This window comes from Cheilinus undulatus, linkage group 16 (assembly GCF_018320785.1).
Source record: "Cheilinus undulatus linkage group 16, ASM1832078v1, whole genome shotgun sequence".
Lineage (NCBI taxonomy): Eukaryota > Metazoa > Chordata > Actinopteri > Labriformes > Labridae > Cheilinus > Cheilinus undulatus.
This window is the reverse complement of record NC_054880.1, coordinates 39,646,126-39,668,913: the sequence shown is the minus strand read 5'-3', so window position 1 is coordinate 39,668,913 and position 22,788 is coordinate 39,646,126. Positions and strand designations below refer to the sequence as shown.

General features: G+C 39.1%; 1 protein-coding gene across 1 annotated transcript in view; it reads left to right on the top strand.

Annotated features, from left to right (window-relative positions):
• The window catches only part of hibadha (3-hydroxyisobutyrate dehydrogenase a), a 43,319-nt gene extending 22,447 nt beyond the window's left edge, over positions 1 to 20,872 (top strand). Inside the window, exons 5-8 of the mRNA XM_041809566.1 lie at positions 5,804 to 5,937; positions 6,632 to 6,708; positions 17,059 to 17,215; positions 19,395 to 20,872. Of these exons, the coding sequence (XP_041665500.1) occupies positions 5,804 to 5,937; positions 6,632 to 6,708; positions 17,059 to 17,215; positions 19,395 to 19,553 (527 nt within the window). The 3' untranslated portion in view covers positions 19,554 to 20,872. The remainder of the gene's footprint in view (positions 1 to 5,803; positions 5,938 to 6,631; positions 6,709 to 17,058; positions 17,216 to 19,394) is intronic.
• The last annotated feature ends 1,916 nt before the right edge of the window (positions 20,873 to 22,788 follow it).

Genomic DNA, 22,788 nt, shown 5'->3' with positions numbered 1-22,788 from the left:
CTCACCGTTGTGGAATGCCGTGACGTCGTTTCACACTCGTTGCGGAAAAGTCTGTTACGGCTCTGATACTACCTCTCGATCCGGATCAGAGGTGGGGCGAGATTGACCCCCCATTGCGGAATGGTCGCTTTTATACAGAACGGTGTTGCAGAACAAAGGCGTAACAGACACGGAAAAGAGAGGTAGTGGGAAAGTAGCTATAGACTTTTATGCACATTTCTTTATTGCCATGCATGTGCGACCCACTGCAAACAGCCTCACAACCCACATTTAGATCCCGACCCACCTACTGAAAACCAATGCTTGAAATACAGAATATGCACTACCTGTATTTATGTTTCAAAGGACAGAGAAGTACCAGAGTTACCAACAAATAAACGGGTGCATAGGTCATGTGTTTGATGCAAAGCTCTTTATCAAACGGAGTCCTTATAACTACCACCATCAATACGTTTCTATTGTTTGTGGAAAGACAAAACAACAACACATTTTTAACATAAGTGGTTTAATCTGAGTAGAGCTTAGTTAAAATGTGCTGATTTCAACACAGATTTCATCAGTGGATTGAATTTTAACTGCTAAGATTTAGATTGTTAGTGCTTTTACAGACGATCTGAACAGATGAGAAGTAGCTAAAGCCAATGAGTGCATGCTACTCCCACAGTCAGAGTTTTTTTCTGACTGAGGGCAGGCTGTGTGCTGTGTTGCAGACCAGAGAACAGAGGAAAGACAGCAATGTCTTCTGTCTTCCTGATTCCTTTAAGACTGAGTCTGTGCTGTATTTCTATTCACCTTACCAAGCTATGCTTTCTACCATGCTGCCTGGACATTGTTTATGGTGGTTTTAAAGCAGGTTTATCAGTTATACTGGTGATTTAAAATGTAAACAGTGTGATAACTGAACTGTGAGGAAGTTTTATCACTGTTATGATTAAAACTGGAAACCGCTTCTATCATGAAGTAATCATTCCATGATTGTGATCTCAGTACCAGTACCAAATCTAAGTACCAAAGTAATCCTGATTAAGATTTTTGCCATAATTGAGCAGCCCTAGTGTCTCATTAATAGGCCAGCCCGCTCCAGGGTGCTTTGAGAATATGTGTGTCGAGTGATTTGGGTGGAGGAATTGGGCACCCGATCAACCAAAACTTGTCCCTGGAGCTGAATCAAAGAAAGTGATCAAGGAGAAAGGTGGTCCTTTCCTCTGGGAATTATTCCTTAAGACAGAATCACCTGCTTAACTCTGGAGTAGCACTTTGGTGTTAATTCATAATCTACTGGGGTTTTTTTCCTGAATTCCCCTTTTTTGCACTAAGAATTTGTTACGCTGAACTCATCAAGAGGTAATCATTGTGGCACAACAAACATACGTTTTTACATTGTGGAGGCCTTAAAAGTATTTAAATCTGTGCTCTACTCTTTCATCTTCATCCTGTATCTTCTATCACGAGCCCCCCACCCCTAACATAACACACACACGTACACACACCTTGCCCCCCCCCAGGGGGCGTCGTGTAGTTGTGCAGTGCTAACGATCCAGGACTGTCACTCCCACTGGGATGGATGAGTCGGCGGGCCCGGCGCTCAGGAAACCTCATTAGGATTCCTTTTTAATCCGTCTCTGACAGGACCGGTCCGAGAACGGGACGTCCCCTCACACACACACTGAAAACACACACACTTTTTAGCGGAACACACTGAATAGACACTCTGATAGAATAACACGCCACACTTAAAATACACTTCAGAGCATGCACAATGAAGAGACTCGCTGATACCCCAGACACACAAACACACACAGACACACGTTGTTATGCTAATGATGTGTTATTCTTCCACCAACCAGGATCTTCCATCATCCCAGTGTCACTGCCTATAGAAATCCACTACAGATCATAAGAGCTTATTATGGGTGATTAGTTAATTTGAGGGAGGGAGAGATGGGAGGGAAGCTGGGAGGTAGGAAGAGAAGGATCGTTTTCTTTCCCTGCTGTCGTTTCTATGTCTCTCTCTCTCTCTCTCTCTCTCTCTGACTCTCTCGCTCGCTCTCTTTCTTGCTTTCTTTCCTCTCGCTCTTATTCTTTCTCTCCATAGTGAGATCTATTGATCAGCACGTTGACTGTGTTATCAATAATATCCTCTTTAGTCGTCTGTGAACGGTGATCTCCACTAATGAGCCAGCACAGTTGTCACACAGCTCATTCTAGATGTGTGTGTTTGTCTCTGAATGTTAAGAGCTTAGTCTGAAACTTAAGAACTGCTAAATGAAGGAATTAATAACATGATAATGGGAACTTCTACATTTATCTGTAATTGAAAAGCAGTCCATTTGAGCTGTGTTTGCTCATTTATATAAAATAAAGCCTTACATACAGGTTTAAAAGAAACTCCCTTAAGGATTAACCAATCCACATTTGTATAGCACCAATTAAAAATGTTATCTCAAGATGCATCACAAGAAAGACCCTGCTCTTTGTATTATTTCCAGACACCCTCATCCACAACGAGTAGAGCACTTAACAACATTCAGCAAAGTCACAGTTGGAAGAAAATACTTCCTTTTAACAGTTAGAAACCTTGAGAAGAACAAGAGGTCTGATAATAAAGTTAAGATAGAAAGTAAGGATGCACAATATTGGATTTTTGCCGATATCCAATATGCTAATACACAGAAATTTACAAACTGATTTTAGCTGGTACAGATATTGTATAGTGATATATGAATGTAGACATAATATTTCAGCCCTTAAAAACACTTCAAAGTTTAAGGAATGAGGCATGACAAATAAAAAGACTGAAGCTGACCATGGTCTGTTTGTTTTACCTAAACTTGAACATAAAGCCTATATTTATGTTAGTATAGGCCGATATTTACAGCCTCTATTGGCTGATATTTACAGCTGATAAAAGCTGATATTTAATGCCGATAGTGGCTGACTTTTGCTGATATAAGATGATATTTATAGCAGATTTAGGCTGATATATACAGCCAATACAGCTGATATTAAATGCCAATACAGAGTGATATTTAATGCGGTTATATGCCAATACTTTCAGTAGATATAGGCAAATATTTACAGCCAATATATGCTGATATTGCTAGTATAGTACAATATTTACAGCTGATATAGGCTGATATATACAGCCCATAAAGGCTGGTATTTATAGCCAATATAGGCCAATGTGTAATGTCAGTAATTTCCAATATTTAATGCCAAAATAGGCAAATGTTTATGGTCACCAATGGATGATATTTAATTCTGGTATAGGCTAAAATTTACAGCCCTATAGGCAGAATTATACCGTGGGTAAATGCAAATATTTACAGCTGATATTGGCAAATATTTACAGCCTTTTTGTTTGATTTTTATAGCCTATATAGATGATATTTACAGCCGATAAAAGCCAATATATAATGTCAATATAAGCTAATATTTACAGCCAATGTAAGTTGATATTTAGTGCTGATATAGTCTGATATTTACAGTCGCTATAGACTGATATATAGAGCTGATATAGACCAATATGTACTGCGTTTTGGGTTGATATTTATGGCCATATAGGCCAATATTTAATGCAAATATAAGCCTACATTTACAGCTTATATAGACTGATATATACTGCTTATATATGCCAATATAGACTGATATGCACAGCCCATAAAGGATATTTACAGCCTTTTTGGTTGATATTTATAACCAATATTGGCTGATATTTACAGTGGATATTGGCCAATATTACAGCCAATAAAGGTTGATATTTTATTCCAATATATGCTGATATTTAATGCCAACTTAGGCAGATATTACCAGCCGATATAGGCCAAGTTTTCATTTTTGGTTGATATTTGAAGCCAACATAAGCCACTATTTAATGTCAGTATAGGATGATATTTATAGCCTTCATAGTCTGATATTTACAGCAGATATAGGCTTATATATTCATCCTTTTTACGGTTGATATTCACACCTGACATAGGCAGATATTTTAAGCCAGTATAGTCTGTAAATTCTGTCAGAAATTGTCATTACTGGCAATACTCTGTGTAAAATTAAGGCGTTAAGTTGGTTTGAGACAACATTAGAAAAACAGTGTGTGAGTGAGCAAGCAGGAACAATGGTACAAGCTATGGGACCATTAAGAGAGGTACAGGTAGTGGAGCAGCTTGCTACTCTTCTGCTCTCAATTTTGTTCTTCATTTCTTCATACTGTACTGCATCCAGTTACACATGGCTTTGAAAACAAGGTAAAACTGCGTTGCTCTTTTTATGTCATGTCCCGCCTCCAAAGACTCCTGCTGTAAGATCCTTTTTGGAACAGGCACGTTCTTGGAGTTTTAGCAAATTCTTTATTAGGAATATCCCCTTAAGACATGTCATCTTGTTTTCAGGTGATCCTTTAATGTAAATCACAAACATAGAATGGCAAACCAATCCGCAACTTTTTTTAGGATGTTAAAGGTTATAAAGTTGCAAGAAAGGACACATCTATTCGGCCCATTTGATATGTTTGTGTTGCAGCCATATGCTTAGCATGTGTTTGTCACGGTCCACAGTCAGCTGCAGCAGTCTGGGCCTCGGCCTTTATTATGTGGCCCTTACGACCTGCTGACAGCTCAGCACTGACTCACCCATCACATATATACATGTACAGTGCAACGGCATCATCATACACTTGACAACAGAACAGCCAATTAAAGAAAGGGGAGGGTGCATGAGATGTATATTTATGTTTAATGGCCGTAAGATATACAGTAAGAAGTCTCCTCTCCTCCTCTGCAGTGAAGTCTGATAATGTGACTTCAGCTGTTTTGTCCCCAGCACTTCTCTTTAATTATTAACAGCGACATTATTAGGCTTTCACTATTAAGAGGCCTTTCATTAGAGCTAGACGACACCCCAAAGACAAATTGAACTCACTCCCTCTCTGTGTCCTTTTCTTCCTTGGGATAACTGAAAATCTGCCACTTGGCTTGCAAGTAAGCAGCCTTGTTACTTCTGCAGTGCTTTTCTAAGGTACTTGTGTGATCAGCATTATAGTTATTTTCCTTCTTCAGTATGTAGTAAATTAGATTGCATTATGTTATTTTTTTAGGCTACTCAATGAAGCAGTTTAGGGACACTGCCATTGCAGAGGGGACTCAGGCGGACTCTGAAAGGGAGTTATTTTTGCATTAAGGACCCTGTGGAGAGACTGAGGGGGGATGTTGGGGGGTAAGGTTGCCTCCTACAACATGGCACGCTCCTTAAGCCATCAGGCACGGGGTGGGACGCCTAATTGAACATGATAAAGTGTAAAGTTAATTACCCCTCACGCCTGTCACTGATACCCCCATGAGGGGGGAGCTGGCCTCAGGCACAGCTGTTGGTTTGTATGCGTGTGTGAGACGGAGAGAGGAAGGGTGACAGGACAAAAGGCAAAAGCTCCCACGAGGGTTGTGCGGCGGATGATGGCAACAATCGGCTTTTAAAGATACCTCTGTCCCTCTGGTGCACCACTACTTAACACTCCTGTCCTACTAGGAGACAAACACAAAAAGTGCACAACTGACCTTTGTGACACAGCTGGTTGTGTTGAAACAGTTGAGTATTTGATAGATTATGTTCTGTTGTGAGGCTGACTCATATATTTCACTTAGATACACCTGTTTACTTGTGCTAAAATACAGTCCTAATTTAGGAGTTTAGTAAACTAACTGTTGGTTTAACCTCATGTAAAATGTATAATGTGCTGCAGGTCTGTACATATACAAGAACAGTGTGTGTTCACCTCAGTTAACCTCAACATGTGTTTTGTGTGTAGGTGTCGGTGCTGCTAGCATGGCCAAGCTGACCTTCATGGTGGGTGGAGTGGAGGAAGAATACAACGCTGCTCAAGAGCTGCTCACCTGCATGGGGGCAAATGTGGTCTATTGTGGACAGGTCGGCACAGGACAGGTAAAAGACCCACACTTGGGGAAACACTAGGAGACCCTTCACTGCTGTTTTAAACTACAGCCAACTCAAACAATCCAACTTGTTAAAGTGTAGAACCAAAAAAGACTTACAAGAAAACACTTGTGGTTAAAAATGTCCTTCCACTTCTGTTAAAAACAGATTGTCATTTCCACTAAACAGCAGAAAAGTATCATTAGCGATACCGATAAAGAATCAGTGCTGCTAATTTGATTTATAGTGTATTTAAATACTTGATGAACTGGTTTGAAATTATGAATCTGTGCTTTTTTAGATTATCAGTATATGATAATACTGTCATAACTGTGATATTTTAGGTCATGATAATCATGATATGGAATTTTAATAATAACATAAGTTTTGGGTCAGACTATATTTGTGTATCAGTATTTCTTATTGAATCTGGAAATATGAGCAAATCAACAAATTTATTGAAAACATGACACATAATCAAAAATCTGACACAGAGCAAAAGAGAAGTAAAAAGTAATCAGTACCACAGACCTAAGCCAAATCTGCTCCTGCTCATTCACAAGTCTGTTCAAGCAGTCCTAACATGTGATTATATCTGATGTACTTTTAATGTTTTTTATACTCTGTATTACAGGCTTTGTTGTAATTCGCTCATATTCGCACAGCTAAATTGCCTTTGTATTCTCTTGTCATTCTTCTCTAGGCTGCTAAGCTCTGCAACAACATGCTCCTGGCTATCGGGATGATTGGCACTGCAGAGACCATGAACCTTGGAATCAGGTATTGTCCAACAATGCAGCATAATAAGCTGCTTTTTACCTGTTATCCAAATAAAGAACTTAAGGAGGAATTGCTATGTTTACAAAACTAACACAGCTATAAAAGCGTGTTGCACAAATGGAAATTCTGGCAAAAACAGGCTAATAGCATGGATACATCTCTTTTAAACTTGTACCTTTTCTTAGAAAATGAGATAGTAATCAAAATATGTTGTTTTCAAGCAGCAGTAGCCTGGAGGTGTAAATACATGAAGGAAAAAACAGGATCAGCTGATCCAGTTGGGTTTCTTTTTTTGTGTTGAAGGATGGGAAACAGCTGACTGTTATTGTTATAAGAAATACTAGCATCATGAACTAAAAACAGCATGTTAGAGACTTTTACATTTTCACCGTAAAGGAATTTAGCGTTGAGTGGCTCTCAGATGCAGCCGTCACTACTAAAGCAATTACTATACCAGTGATATGGCTGTAACAGTAGCAGTAATTTACTACTTCAATACATGTTTGGTATGTAGGGGCATGTGTGTGTTTGTGTGTGCAAAGGGGTCGGCCCAGCCCTGAGCCGGAGCCACCTCCGCCGGAGAGAGATGGATGAGTGGGCGGAGCCACAGACTCTGATTTACATCCGCTGATTGAGCTCTCAGCAGAATCCTGTCACAGCCCTGTCACTGAACACCGCCTTGAAATCCCATCATTCATCATGCCTCATTTATACACAAAGCTACTTTTGATCCGAAGGCTGAGGAATATAGGAAATCAAGTCTTTTGAGTCCTAAAGCTTTTTTGAACATTTAGATATGATCTAAAATGTTTAACTTACCTAAGAAGTAGAAACATGGAGAAACAGCCTAGTATCCAATGCTTTGTAAAAGACAGATTTAGATTAGAATCTGTGTTAAATTCAATCTGATTTTCCAAACAGTTAGTTGTTATTTCTCAGATCAGGCCCATCAGCTATCTTCATTTATTATTGCCTGATAGAATGTGTATGCCTCTGAGAACGGACGTGAATTTCTCCATACCTCCAGTGAAGTCAGATGTCATCACTGAACAACTGCCAGACAAGTCTAACTTTTTCAAACGCCATTTGTGTCTACAATAGAAACACTGCCCTTTCAACTATAGCATTTCATAGTAAGAAAAAAGTGAACTATAGCCTGCAGTGGCTCTACTCCCACTTACTTCAGCTGAATGAAACCAGAGTAATTTCAGAGTGATTTCTCACAATAAAGCTAAATCAAGCTGGCAAGAATAACAACAGCATTATGCATTAAAGAGTAAAAGTCAAGCTTTGACAGATCTGTTATCATTTATCATTACTGATATATGTAAGGTAATGAGGGAATACAAGAACTGGTTTGATTTCACCACACTGCATCGAGCAGATTTGTGGTACGAGTTTAAATGTTAGATTAATGGATTGTTCGCTGCAGATATCTACAGATATCTTTATATTTACAGAGACAAATAAATCATTATAGGATTATCATTGGTGTTAACTCATGTGTGATTAGCACAGAAAAGGTTCCACCAGTTTATCGTTGTCAACACAGACCCTTTAACCTGCACGTGAAATGCTTAGATCCATGGCTCCTGTGTGCAGATTCAAAACCTGTATGTGGAATCAGTTTAAAGAGATGTTGTATGTGTCATACAGGATGAGATGCACTGATTTAAAAAATCAGAGCCAGTGCCAAGTGTTTTAAATTCAGTCGATGGCTGATGTTTTTAATCAATTTTTTAGTGTTAAACTCCTACAGTGGCAACATTTCTCCCATGTTAGACCATTAAACCAGAGGTGGGCAACTGGCGGCCCAGTGATGAGCAGTTGCCGTGAGTGCGGCCTGGAACGTCACTCAGTACAGACCGAAAGTCAATTTCAAATACCAATGAATTATAAACACAAAGCAAGCATGACAAAATCTGCCTTCAAAACAAGAACGTACAAAAATGTTTCTTACAATCTTCAATTACTGGTATATGTTTAGTTCTTCATAAGAAATTAGCAGGTAAGATTGGCTGCATTCGGTTCTGTAAAACTCTCTCTCTCTCTCTCTCTCTCTCTCTCTCTCTCTCTCTCTCTCTCTCTATATATATATATATATATATATATATCACCAAATGCATTTAAAAAAAACTGTAAAGAAATCAAATATATCAAAACAATCACTAAATATTGTGTTGACTGCATTGAAAATGTTGCTTTAGATTGATTTAATTGTGGTTAACTCATTAATGTACTGTACGCAAAATTACACCACCAGGGGCTCTCATCCAAAATAATAACACAATAGAACTCAACAGTGAGGTTCCAGAAGTAAAAATCCCATTCATTTTCTGTTCATAAGATATCAACCTTCTTTTAAGAAAAACAGTTTATATTACAATACTACAGCACCCACAATCCTTCAGTGTCACAGCGACGCCTCTGATTGGTGGGTTCTCCTGTAATCATAGAAATGTCCACCAAGCCTGCGAACGATGGCTCTTCACTGCTGTTGATGACAATACATGCTGCTGCAGTCTGAAGCAACAAATAAACTACAAATATTACAACATTTAAATTACAAAAGTAAACACTACAATTAAGATCAGTGTAGAAAAGAGGTGCATACCCAAACTAACCGCTTGAAAAACTATCATTAACAATGAATGAAATGAATCACAATGGATTGTGGGATGAGTAGTTCCTTCCTCCTTGTAAGAAATATGTACACAGTCTTGTGCCAAATGCAGGTTTTGCACCGATTCAAGTGTTCTACAGTCATGAAAGCTTAGGTAGCAACTAATACACTCATACATAGAAAGCTTTGTAATAAGGATTTTGCAAAATGTCTTTGGGGGATTTGAATGGCCAATTTTCACTTCCAGTACCAGCACTGCTGAAAAAAGTGGGCAGGCACTGTTGAGCTCTATATGACGAGTATAGATCAGTGCTGCCCAGTTTTGCCCGTCTCCACTGCCTGTTTTGAAACGAAGACTATGGAGTCAGTTAATGTTTTTCATTTCTAATGGTATAATATTCCAGATCTGTGGGCCTTTAACTGAGGACTGGCCAAATGTTTATTTACACTTTGCTAGTTTACAGTCTCCCCTAACTGCTCCTCTTTTTGTGGCGCCTCTACTGGGGTATTTTTGAATCTTTTGACTGACCAACTGTGGAGCAAAACCATTCACACACTTAAAAGTCAGTTTAATAAATGAGAAATTTAGGAACTTTGAAAAGCTTAATAAATTATACTTTTGCTGACTCTTACAGTGGTCCCATTTCATTGGCTTCTGATCCAGTGTTTCAAGGGTTTGCTTGTAAAAAGATAACAGCAGTTTCATGGCTAATTATGAGAAATTTATGAATGAAAAAGAAATGTTTTTGTTTAATAGATTGGCCTTATGGGGTGCCATTTCTTTTGAACAGAGTCCTCAATTCAAATATAAAAGTAGTACTGAGAAGGAGGCCGTGGGGTGGGCTGTGCTGATAATGCTGGTCATAACATACTAGAAATGTCTAGTGTGGGAGGGTCTGTGTTACAGAGTTTTGGTAATAGAACTTGCAACCTATAGCAACAAACATGACAAGACATGTCCTGTTACAAATATAAAAATTAAGAATTTCTCTTTCTCTGAAAACTTTTGGAAATATTTGAGATCCGGTGAGACCTCTATAGAAAAAATATAATGTAGGAATGGTCACTTCTTAAATTAGTATAGATTTTCAGTGCAGAGATGCTAAATATTATATCTTTGAAGTAGCATTTCTGTTTGCATGAGTTCAAAAACAATTCTTGGTATGATTAATTACAATTAAAGCACTTTTTTCACGAAGTCTTTTTGTAATAAAAGTGATTGAATTAAGAATAATCGACAGTGCATAACAATAAGGCTCTGTTGCTTTGAGAAGGATATAAATGTGGCCCTCTTGGTAACCAAAGTTTCCAATATCTGATGAAAACAGACCAGAGTTCCCAACAGATCTTACCTTCTGCCTAATAATAAATCTCTTCTCTAAATCAGCAATTAGGTGTGCTCAATGCCAGGATTAAATATTTAGGACACAACAGATAAACATCTGCAGCTGACATCTGTTCATGCCTACATTATTTGCAGGTATTTGTCAAAATGGCCTATATCAATGTTAAACTGATGCATCTGTGCATCCTCAGTCTAAAGCGTCTAAATCAGCTCTCTTGAAATAATATTTTTTCTAACTATACAAATAAAGATTGATTGATTGATTGATTCTTTGTATAGAAAGCATAAGTGGGCCAGTTAATAGAAGCTCGCTGATATTAGAACACACCCTCTTTACTGTGAACTAGTATGTGTTTTTACATTTTCTGCTACTTAAAGGACGTATGCAGCCAGTATAATGTGTATATGAGTGTGTGCACGTACAAGAATCGCCCCTCTCACTGTGCAGCTGTGTTAGTGCGGCTGATTTATCTGTGCTGAGACAGAGGAGGAAAATTGGCATGAGCAGTTGCACATAAATCCCCCCACTAGGCTTCTGAAATATGGAGGCATTAAGGGAGCAACACAGATTTACACATTGCCACACTGTCTCTGAGGCACACACAGATTTACATCCACAGGCACTGAGGACAGCAATTTTTTACCAAACTACAAAAACTTCAACTCGGTGTGCATATAATTGTAATGTTTAAAAAAGTAGAGGATTATAGCTCTAACTACTTCATCACTTTTACTGTGAATATTTTTGATATCAGCAGAATTGACACATATTTAGTCTTGATTGTGTATGTGCGTTTCCTCACTTTTTACCAGCCGATCTCTGGGGCTTTATTATGGGGTTTGACAACGACTGTCATCGTTTAGCTAGAGCCCACACCCGTAAATCTCCCATGCTGCATTGCGGCCCAGTCTCTTATGCAGAAAAGACGCACTCTTAGGCACATATGTGTGTGTAGCTGACACTCATACACACATGAAACAGTCCAACAGAAAGGAGACTGAGCACTCACAGCCAATTTACAGGAAAACGGCAATAACATTTTATCATGTTGGACTTGGGCCTGATAGAGCTGCCCTTTCTTTCCAATATGTGTGTGTGTTTCTCCTTACCTGTACACGCAGGCAGACACACAAACACGCGCTCTCCCGCACACACGGCTCTGCTCGTGGAGCTAATTTGTTGATCTCAGATGGAAGCTCGGGCCGTCTCCAACAGAGCGTGACGTTCTCTTAGTGCGAGGAATGGCCACGCATGACAATTACGAACACACAGACACTGCCTCTCGCCACCCTTTCTATCCATCTCTTTTGACTTTTCTCTCTCATCCCTATTTGCTTTACCTCCTCATTTTATTCCTATCTTTTAATCCCTTCATCTCTCCTTTGCCTGCTGTAATTTCTGCATGCAGCCAAGCAGTAAGTAGAAAAGAGGGACGAGAATCTGTGAAGTATCAGATAGAGAGGCAGCAGTGATTTTAATGATGCACATGAGATGAAAGAAGAGGTGACAGGATAGGGATATGAGGCTTTTTTACAGCTCACCTTGCACGCCTGTGTACCTGCCAAGGTTATTATAGTTAAGTAAAACTAAAGAAAATAACTCAAACTAAAATATGAAACTCATTTGACTTAACTGGAACTAAAATTACAGTGAGGCCTTACAAGAAAATGGAACTAACTAAAACTGTATTGAAAAAATATATCCAGACAAAATAGCCTTAGTTTTAGTCTTTGGCACAAGCAAACTGAATGATACATCCTTTTTAGTTTGTGTGCACATGATTGAATAGTATGTATTTGCACTTTCTGTAACAAATCTCCAATATTTACATCTACTGTGACTGCAGGGATGAACATACAACAGGGATGTAACGGTATCAAAATCTTTCGGTACGATAATACCTCAGTAACAAGTCCATGGTACTGTAATTATAGGTAGTAATAGAAAACAACAAGTGAAGACTTGGAAAAAAGTGATGATGGCATTTAATAATTGCACTTTGAATATTACAATATGTGCAAAAAGTTCTGTAGGTGTGCATTAGGCTTAAAAAATGGGGAAGTAGTATTGTGAACACTTCCTTAAGAGTCTTTTGACCTGGCTGGATTCTGCTCTTCACACTTTTGTGAATCTTCAGGGTGATGATTTGTAAAGTGGCTCCTCATGTTACTTGTATTCTCCATCAAGTGCGCCCCCACAGTCTAACAGTGTCTGCATATCATTTAGTTTTTTTGTCCCTCACCTTTTCTCCTGTCTTATTTCTTGACACCTGAAAACCAAAATGTTTAGATTTAAAAGTTGTTGGAGCTTCCACAATCTTAAAAACTTTTTCCACCATTTTTGCTGCATTAGATCAAGCCAGCAAGTGAAGCACAAAGGAAGATGGGTACGCAAGAGCTGATGGTAACTGTAGTTCTCACTTCCCTTCGCTCTGCTCTACTTCAAAACTACACTTTAAGTCCTGAAGACCTATTGTTTGAAATGTCACATATCCATGTCAGTATTGATAAGAGAAACCCATCGGGATACTTCGCCCACACGATGCAGCCCCGTCCCTTTACAGGGGAAAACATTCCAGAAATATGAGCAGAAGTAGATGAGAAAGATGGGTCATTGGGGATTTAAAAGCTTAAATTATGAAACCTGTACAGTTAAACAGTTAACAAGAGCCAAAATTAGGGCTGGGCAATTAATTGCAAATTAGATTAAATCACAACATGGCCTGCTGCAGTTTACAAATCTTTAACTTGAAATGTGTCAAAATACAATTTTTAATACTTTTTGCAGCAGAGATTTTATGCATGTCATGCAAAAATTCAAGTTTTTTTAATAAAACTTTCTGCTTTACTATTATGTTTTTCTTGTTTGAAATGAGATTGACATGAAAATTATCCCCTTCAATATAGCAATTGATATCAAATTTGCAATATGAGTAAGAATTGCAATTAGATATTTGTTTTAAATAGTTCTGCCCTAGTTTATTATATTCACTGTTGTGAATGTTATAATATAAAATGATTTATTGCTTTAATTGGAAACCTGTAAGATGAGGAACCTTAAAATAAATGCATATTAAATAGAATGTAGTCATGATATAAAAATTGATATTAGGGGAAAAACACACAATTTGATTCTTTTTGGGAATTGTTCAGCCCTAGCAAAAATCCAGTGGCCAGTGAGAAAACCATATAATGGAGGTCATTTTTGAAAAAATACTTGCATCATAACAATGAGATGTTAATGAAATTATAGCTGTCAAACAAAAATTTTGCTGTCTCAAACTGGACAAACCAGTGAATATGTGAAAAACCTGTTAACAGGCAGACAGACTACAGCTCCTGCTGTCACAGAGCGATCACTACCTTAAAGTCTTTAAGAACACACCACTTGTTCAACATTTGCCCACTTTAGTCCTCTCTAGTTTCAGCCAAAGACACAGAACTCTTCTTTGACACTCTTTTGTAATTTGAGAATAACAAAACATGCCTTAAATTATCGCTTTTTATTTGTTGAAGGGACAAAACACAACAAAATGGATTTTAATCGCATTGTTACCACTGTTTTCCAACCTGTGGCCATTCAGCCTGAGGGCTTGTTTTCCCCCAAATGGGGGCGTGGTCACATAGGAAAGCAGGAAGTGACGTTGCACTTCTCTTTGAGATGCACTCAATCTTCATCGTGATACAGCGTAGTTAAAAATACTGTTACATCTCTAACAAATACAGATACCGGTATCAGGTACCGGTGCCGATACCAACCTTTGTTCTCATAAAACAGTGCTGTACTCTGTATTCTAAAGCACTATGGTAGCCTCTCATTATGTGAGTATGCAGCCAAAGACAAAGCCATGTCTGCAGTTTGGTGATATTTTAACATAAATAAGAATGAAAAAAGTTGAAGAGAATGAAAACTATACACCGATTAATTGTTTAAAGCAGGTTGGAGAGCATCTGATAAAAACAAAACAAACTTTCAAAATAATTTAAAGAATAGTTTTGGTATTATTTGATACTTACATTTGTACTTGGTATTGATGAGTACTCAAATAAGTACATGTATTGTGCTTGGTCTGGAAGATGTGGTATCGGTGCTTCTCTAATTATTATTATATTATTATAAAATGGTCTGATTAGATTGCTCAGGATTTGGGTTATATAGGTTGTTGGTTGTATTCAAATATCAAATTTGAATGGTTAAAATGAGGAGTGAAGAGTAGCTCATACCTTTTCTGGCCCTTTTGGGTCTCATCTTTGATGAGTATGCAAAATGAAGCATTTTCACAAAGTAAAATAACAAACCAGCTGTGAAAGCAAATTAAAACTTAACAAAAAAAAAAAAAAGAAACAACAAAACTGTTGAAACTGTAGATCCTGCACTCCTTCATGCATGCACAGCATGAACTGACTGTCATTGAAGCTGAACCATGAACACATATTTGATTTTACTGAGAGAGCAGGCTAACAAAGAGGTTAACAAGACAGTCTTTTGTGTTTACAGACAGAATTAGGCCCACGTCTCTCCTCTCTTAAATGAATCGTGAGCATATGTTGTGATGAAGATTAAAGCTGGATGATAAACACGCTTGTTGCCTCTATAAACAGGACAGTAAATGCTTGTCTGTGTCTACGTGCTCGTTAGCTCTTTAATGTAATAATAAAAGTGAACGGGTTTGGCTTCCTCTCCTGTGGCAGGAGCTAATCGCAATGAAAGAGACAGTTAATATCAGAACTGCAAATGAACTCCACGGTGCCACAGCTGCTCCACTTAAACGCCCTCCTTTCTTATTTTTATCTCCATCACTCTCTCATCTCGAGTCTCTGTAATCTGCGGTGGAATCGCTCAGCAACACGTTTGTTTCACTGTCCGTGTCTTTGTGCGTTTATCCATGTCAATCTTGTTAAAGCGTGACATGTCCTCTTCTCCACGCAAATTACCGCAGGCGAAGAACAACACCACTGCGTCAGCTAATAACCACGGCTGTGTGTGTGTTTGTAAGCGCATGTGTTTGTGTGTGATGGGAGCAGGAGTGGAACTTCATTGATTTATCGTTAACAGAGGACAACAGCTCCCCGTCAGCGTCTCTGGTCGCTATAACAAACGATCTGCGCGCTCGGACGCGCTTTATTGTAGCTCAGCCAGTAACCTTTTCAGCTGCTGACCCAGAACGCAGGGAGGGGCTGCCTGCTTGTGTGTGCGTGCGCGTGGAGAGATGGGGGGTTTTGTGCTCGATGTCAAACATATGTCCCCCAGAGTCCTCAGACAGGGAGGTGTCAGCAGGGAGGACGAGCGGGGGGGAGGACGAGCAGAAGCAGGATGGCGAGGGATGCTTCCAGACATAAACTGAAAAAGCCATCATCAAGCTGAAACACATGTTTGTACTCACGCATGCAGTGTCACTTATGCCACATTTCCAAACAGTTTGTTAAAAAAGCACAAGAGAGAGAGAGCGGACACAAAAGAGACGAAGGGAAAGGGCGGAGAGAGTGGCTTGGAGAGAGTGTAAATGCAATTCCCTTTCTTAATTAGTTAGTAGACAGCTAATAAAAACTGTGGTTATAATGGCAGAATGAGAGCCAGGTGGAGGAGGGGAGGAGGGGGGAGTCCTGGCCTTAAGGACCTATGATGGTTTAATAGTCATATTGAGAGCAGAATAGAGTTACAGGCCTGTAAGTAACAGTGAGCTGAGGCAGCCAGGGCTTGATGTGGGCAGCTTTACACTGGCCTTTAAACCGTTAATATACAAAAGCAGCACAGACACTAGAGTTACACCCTCTCTACTGTAATGCTTGGCACTTTGTTTCCCTGTTTCTGTCTGTCGGCGCTCTCTTTGTCTCATTCGCTTTCCCCTTCCCTCTTATCACAGCCTGGAGATTTGCTCCTCTTGCATATGAAAGTGGGTTGCAGCAAAATGGGGCAGCAGAAGTGAGAGCGAACACTTCCATACGTGACAGCGAGGTTTATGGCTCCCCTGTGCTGCTTAACCACTTCTCCTCCTCCACTTTTTCATGAAAAGAAGGGATGATGAAGGATAGACATGCTGGTAAACATCAATACTGCATTAGCCGGCATTACAAAGCCTTCAGCCATTAACACTGAGGAATGGTCGCAGTCTAGCATGAGGTTCAACGGGGGTCACTGCAATCACCAGCCACCCCGCACCCATCTTTTTCCATGCTCTTCTTCTGCTGTTTGGGAAAATAATTCCATAATCATTTGTCTTTCCCATCCTACTCCCACATAACTAAACCCTTGCACCAGCAGAGCCTGTGTGAAAGAACGCTGTGAATATTGTGGGAATTTGTTTGAATTTTTAGAGAATGACTCATGAGTTTCTAAATCTCAAAGAGATACTGACTTGTTTCTTTTCATGCTTTTCCCCAGACTTGGTTTGGATCCCAAGCTGCTAGCAAAGATCCTCAACATGTCCTCAGGTCGCTGCTGGTCCAGCGACACATATAATCCAGTCCCAGGCGTCATGGAGGGAGTCCCATCTGCAAACAACTACCAGGGTGGCTTTGGAACCACACTTATGGCTAAGGTACAACCTTCTCCCTGTGTTTGTGTCAGTTTTTAAAATATTTCGAGGGTTGATCCAAAAAAAATTTTGAGCACTGACGAATGTAGGGATGCAACATCAGTGTAATCTTATGAGTTATAAATCTGCATGCATAACCCAGTATTTCCTGCACACAATGGTTGGGCGGGCCTTCTCTGTATATTTGCAGCCACCTAAGTATATTTTCTGACCATTTTTCATCCTCCTTTTTTACACAATCATGCAAGCATGATTTTATCACTACTTTTGTCACATGATAACATGAAAACGGAGCAACATTTTGCATTGCAATCAGTGTGAAAGCGTGAGTTTTAAGTTTTCTGTCTGTTTTTTTCAATGCCAATAAGCCAAGTAAAACAGGAAATATGATCATTTGAATTTGAAATTAATGTTACACATAGGGGACAGTGGACCATACTGTACAGGACTGGCACTGTTTTTTTGTTTTTTTTTTTTTCTTTTTTTCTCTCCACCATTGCAGCTGTGTTATTTAAATTCAGATTTAACAGCAATTAAGCCTCAGCTGAGAGGAACGATAATCAGTTTGTTATTGTTTGCTGTTCTGAGTTCATGCTAGGAGAGTTATCAAAATTATTAAGGTACACTGGAAAGTGTGAATGTTGAGTGTTTTTATCTTTTTTTTAAATCATGTTTTCGGCCAGTTTATCTTGTACTCAGTTGTGCAAATGTTTGCTGTGTGACATACGGGGCACTTGAAAATCATGTGTCATTTTCCTGAATTCTAAATGTCAGACTTGCAGTTATTAAATATTTTGTGCACAATTCCTGCAATCTCACACCGTAATTCTGGTCTTGTTTAACTATAGCGTCATTGTTTTACACACTTTTAGCAGGTAGGCCAGCTGCAGCACTACTGAGTCAAATCATCCCAGCATAAAGCTGACTGTAAACATTTGAAAGCGGCTATGACACAGAGACAAAAAGGTAGATTTCTTTGGTTAGTTAGTGATTAGGTTGGCTCGGTTCTGATCATAAGGTCGGTAAACACAACCAGAAAACAGGGACTCAGTTTATACTGTTTACCATTACAATATCAGTGTGTTATGTTACTTTTATTTACCTGCCCCAGTGGCCGGTTTGTGTAGCAAATTCACCAGACACTTTCCAAATATACCTGTGTTTGGCTGGTTGTGGGTGCTAGTCCAATGAGGTGGGTTGTGGTCGCTAATTTCCCACTCTGATCTGGGCACCAGTTTAGCTCAGTTGGTAGAGCGGGTGTCCATTTACTGAGGCTACAGCCAGTTGCGGGATTGATTCCCGGTCTTGGCACATGTCTTCCCCAAATCTATCTAGCTCTCCTGTCCAGTAAAGGCAAAAAGCCCAAAAAATGATCTTAAAAAGAATTTTGATTATCATTTTGGCCAAAACCATGCAGCCCTCGTATGTAATCAAAACAAGAAATTAAGTAGCCAAGGACTGAGGTGGTAAAAAGGCTAAATAAAAGAATAATGAAAAGCAGTTCTTTGAGGCAACCCACCCTCTAAAGCTTGAATATACTAGTAGACTGCTCACTAACACTGCAACAGAATACAGTACAAAAATAACAGCACCATGTATTGCATTAAATCAAAGCATCAGTATTGCCCATACAGTTTGCTTTTGTGTTCATCCAGTCATAATTAAAATCTAAATATGTTTGAAATTAAATTAAATAAAGAGCTGGAGCAAGAGAGGCTGGAAGCTATGCTACTGAAAGTGTGTATCATCCTTTATAATTATGCTCTCTAATATTCTTATTTCAGGGAGTACTCCTTGTTTTCTTTCCTCTGAGCCTTTTTTTTATTCCTCAGTCTCTCAGCCCTGTACTTTGCTTTGTCTCAGTTTTAAGTGTTCTTTGGTTTCTGCTTCCTCTTCACCGGTCCATCTGTGACCTATTGTGTAACACTTAATTTTACTGTCACTGCATTAGCTCCTCTGTATAGGTCAGTCTGTGCATCTGGGTGTCTATTAATACACTCTCAGAGTGTGCTTTGCATTCATTACCAAACCAAACGGAGGGGACCTGATAGAATTGGAATAAACATTTACCTTCTTACAGTCACTTAAGTCAGGCGTTAGATAAACAAAAAGGTCTAATTATTTCAGAGTATTTGTCTGTCTTTCTGTCCCTCTGACTCTCTCTTTGTCTCTGCTTTTCTAGGATCTTGGTTTGGCTCAAAGCACGGCCACCAACACTAAGACACCTATCCCTCTGGGCTCCCTCGCCCACCAGATCTTCAGAGTCATGTGCTCCCGCGGCTACGCTAACAAGGACTTCTCATCTGTCTTCCAATTCCTACGCGAGGAGGAAGGCCAGTGAATGGAAAGGGGGAACAGTAGACTGTGATGTTACACACACACATATAATCACACACATACACACACACCCCAGTGCCCCTTATCCCGCTATGCTCAGGAGAGACTAAGGCCTTGCCCTCAGGCACAGATCTGCGGTCCAATTAACATACTATACGTCGACATGTGTCCCCTCATTGCATTAGCTGAATCATATTTACAATCTTTGGCTCGCCCTCTGCATGGTGGAAATGCTAAAACTGACCTTAGATCGGTATCTAGAGACAAAGCTAACTCTCTCTGCTTCAGTCTGGGCTGAAAGGCCAGAGTGGATAATGAGAGGTAGGATGAGGCGCTGCAAGATTTCATGTAACAATGCAAATAATACGTGGTTTTCAGGATGATTGATAAGTAATAAGTGCATGATTGTTCAAAGTTTAGGTACGCTTTTGTCGGGTTTGCGCTTTTGCTTGTTACTCATATGGCTCAGACCTGTCCCAGTTCAGTGACAGAGGACAGAGGAAAACAAGAACCTGTAGGGATGCATATCTTGATAAAGTGTCATTGAAGAGACAGTGCAAGAGAGTGCAGAGTTAAACCTTTTTTTTTTGGAAGTACTAAGCCTGTATTCACAACGCTACATGTAAAGTAACCAAAACTGACCACACTGTTGGCACTTTGTTTACTTGTTTTGTTACATTAGTTTTGAATTTGTTCATTTATTTTTCAGCCATCCAGCTTATTTCTTACCTCATGATGACACTACAGTTCCAGTATTTCAGATTTTTGGTACATTGAGCAACATTTAAGCCTCCTCTTATTGGATTCTCCAGTTCTGCTCCTGTTAATGCTGTGATTTATTATATTTCGGGTTATTTTTGCACTGTGTGCATCGCAGTGCGATGTGCAAGGCAATTTTGATACATTTACAGAATCTCTTTAAACTTACCTCTCTTCTCTACCGCTGCTTATCGAGCCACTGGAGTATTATTTTATGACCAACACTGTTTAGATTTTATACTGATCACTTCAAACTGTTCATCTAGCACTTTCTCTCGCAATCTTTTTCTTTATGAAAGTCTAATGTCAGAAATTCTCCTCTCTCACTCTGTCTCTCTCTCAGCTTGAACATCTATGTAAAATGTTGGTGGGGAAAATGCTCCTCTCCGCCCTGAGTTAATGTACATAATGTATATTTCATATTGTTGTGTAGAATTGAAGAGGAATCCAAATGGACTGTCACTTTTTTTTTAGTAAAATTCATCAATAGTGTCTACAGTTTGTCTTCGCTCTGTAAAACAGATCCTCAGTCATGCTGTAGCCTTAAATAAAAGATGTTCTGTGGATTCTGTGTTTGTCTGCTTTTCTAAAATAAGTCAAGGATATTGATGAAGATGCTGCTATTGTGATTTAAAGTATAACTCTTCATAGCTCTTGCTGTATCCCTTTGACAGTTAATGGTATCAGTATTTTAAGGTCTTCTACTTTGGCTCCACTGCTAGGTATGACTTCCTCTCTCTGTTTTCACTCTACAGTCTGACCTAATGTCCAGCCCACAGCACTCTCTGACTGGCTTGATGTCACACAACTACCAGCCTATCAGCAGTGTGGCCTGGGTGGCACTGACACAGTTGCTCTTTCTCAAAGTCCAGGAGCCTTCCTCTGTAGGAAGGTGTACCCGAGTTGGGTCCTATGAACGTGAAGCAGGACTGTTAAACACACATTTGGAACAAGCTAGCGAGTGTGAGTGATTACGTCACTGAAATAGTTGTGCCCATTTTCCCAGGTGACGGCAGAGATCTGAATGAAAATGATACTAACAAAAGTGCTGTATAATTTTTACCCAGCATCGTCTGATATGCTGTCATACTATATATAATAATATGATACTATGATCATATTCTTCGGCCTTGCTTTTACCCATACAGCTCTTTTTTGCTGTCCTGAAATTATGATGATATTTTTACGGTGGAAGCAGGACAATACTTACTTTTAGAAGTAGATTCCACATCAGAATCAGCTTTATTTGCCAATTACGCTTACACAATATGGAATTGGACTCCAGTTAACTTTGTTCTCAATGTAAAGGAAATTAACCTTAAATACAAAACAAACTAAAAAAAAAAAAAAAAAAAAACAAGTATTAAAAAAATTAAGATTTGAATATGTACAATCTCTTGTAGGTATTATCTCTAGTGTATACAAGTCCGTGTGCTTTGATTGTATGGTAGCAAGATGTGCAAAGGGTGCAAGGATGGTGACTAGGTTTGATCAGAGTATTAAACATGTAAGGATGTGGGCAGATTTACATGAAGTAGATAACATTATTTAAGAAAGTTGATTAGGGCAATGTGCATATGAGGTGAGGCATTTTACCCCAGAGAGCCTTCTTACAGCATTTAAAGGTGCAGTGTGTAAAACTAAATATCAACATCTAGAAGTGGGTTCTAGATTGCATTTCTCTGCTGGAAACTGTGGCAACCAGTTGAATTTAATGTGTATCTGTAATGTGAATACAATACAATAAAATACAATACAATAACTTTATTTATCCTTTTCCTTTTTTCCTCGATGTTACCAAGGAAACGTAAAAATCCAAGATGGCGGCATCCATGAAGGGGACCCTCCCTATGTATGAATTAAAGGTTTATTCTGAGTTGTTTTTTTTTTTTTTTTTCAAAATAGCTATTTTTGAATTTAGATGACTAAACACTTATTTAGATGGACCATCTTATAAATGTTTTGCTTTATTTTACCAAGTTTGTTCAGCTAAATGCTACGAGGCTAAATATTGCACACTGCACCTTTAAGTTACAGTAAAGAGATAAATTACTTGCCACATTTGAGTATTGTAAATAGATTAATTCTGTTAATAGTACACCAAGTAGATTAATTGATGCAAATAGGTATATGAGGTGTGGCTTTTACCACACTGAGCTTACTTAAAGTATTTGAGATACAGTAAAGCAGTAAGAGACAGTTCTGGATATTTAACATAAAGCAGGGCTCAGGTGCCTGTGAGGACCATGCATCCTCCTGATTTTGCTCTTTTTTTAGGAGAAGAAAAATGGTGCTTATTGGACTGTGGGTAAGTCCTGTAAGCAGAGGATACATATTGGCATACTTGGGAATTCTCTGTTCAAAGAGCCCAGTCCTTGAAAGAATTATAGGGATCCTCATCATTGGAACAGTCCTCAGAAGACATTATATCCTTGAAAAACTGCTCCAGGATCCATTTTTGGCTTTGAGAAACAGCAAAG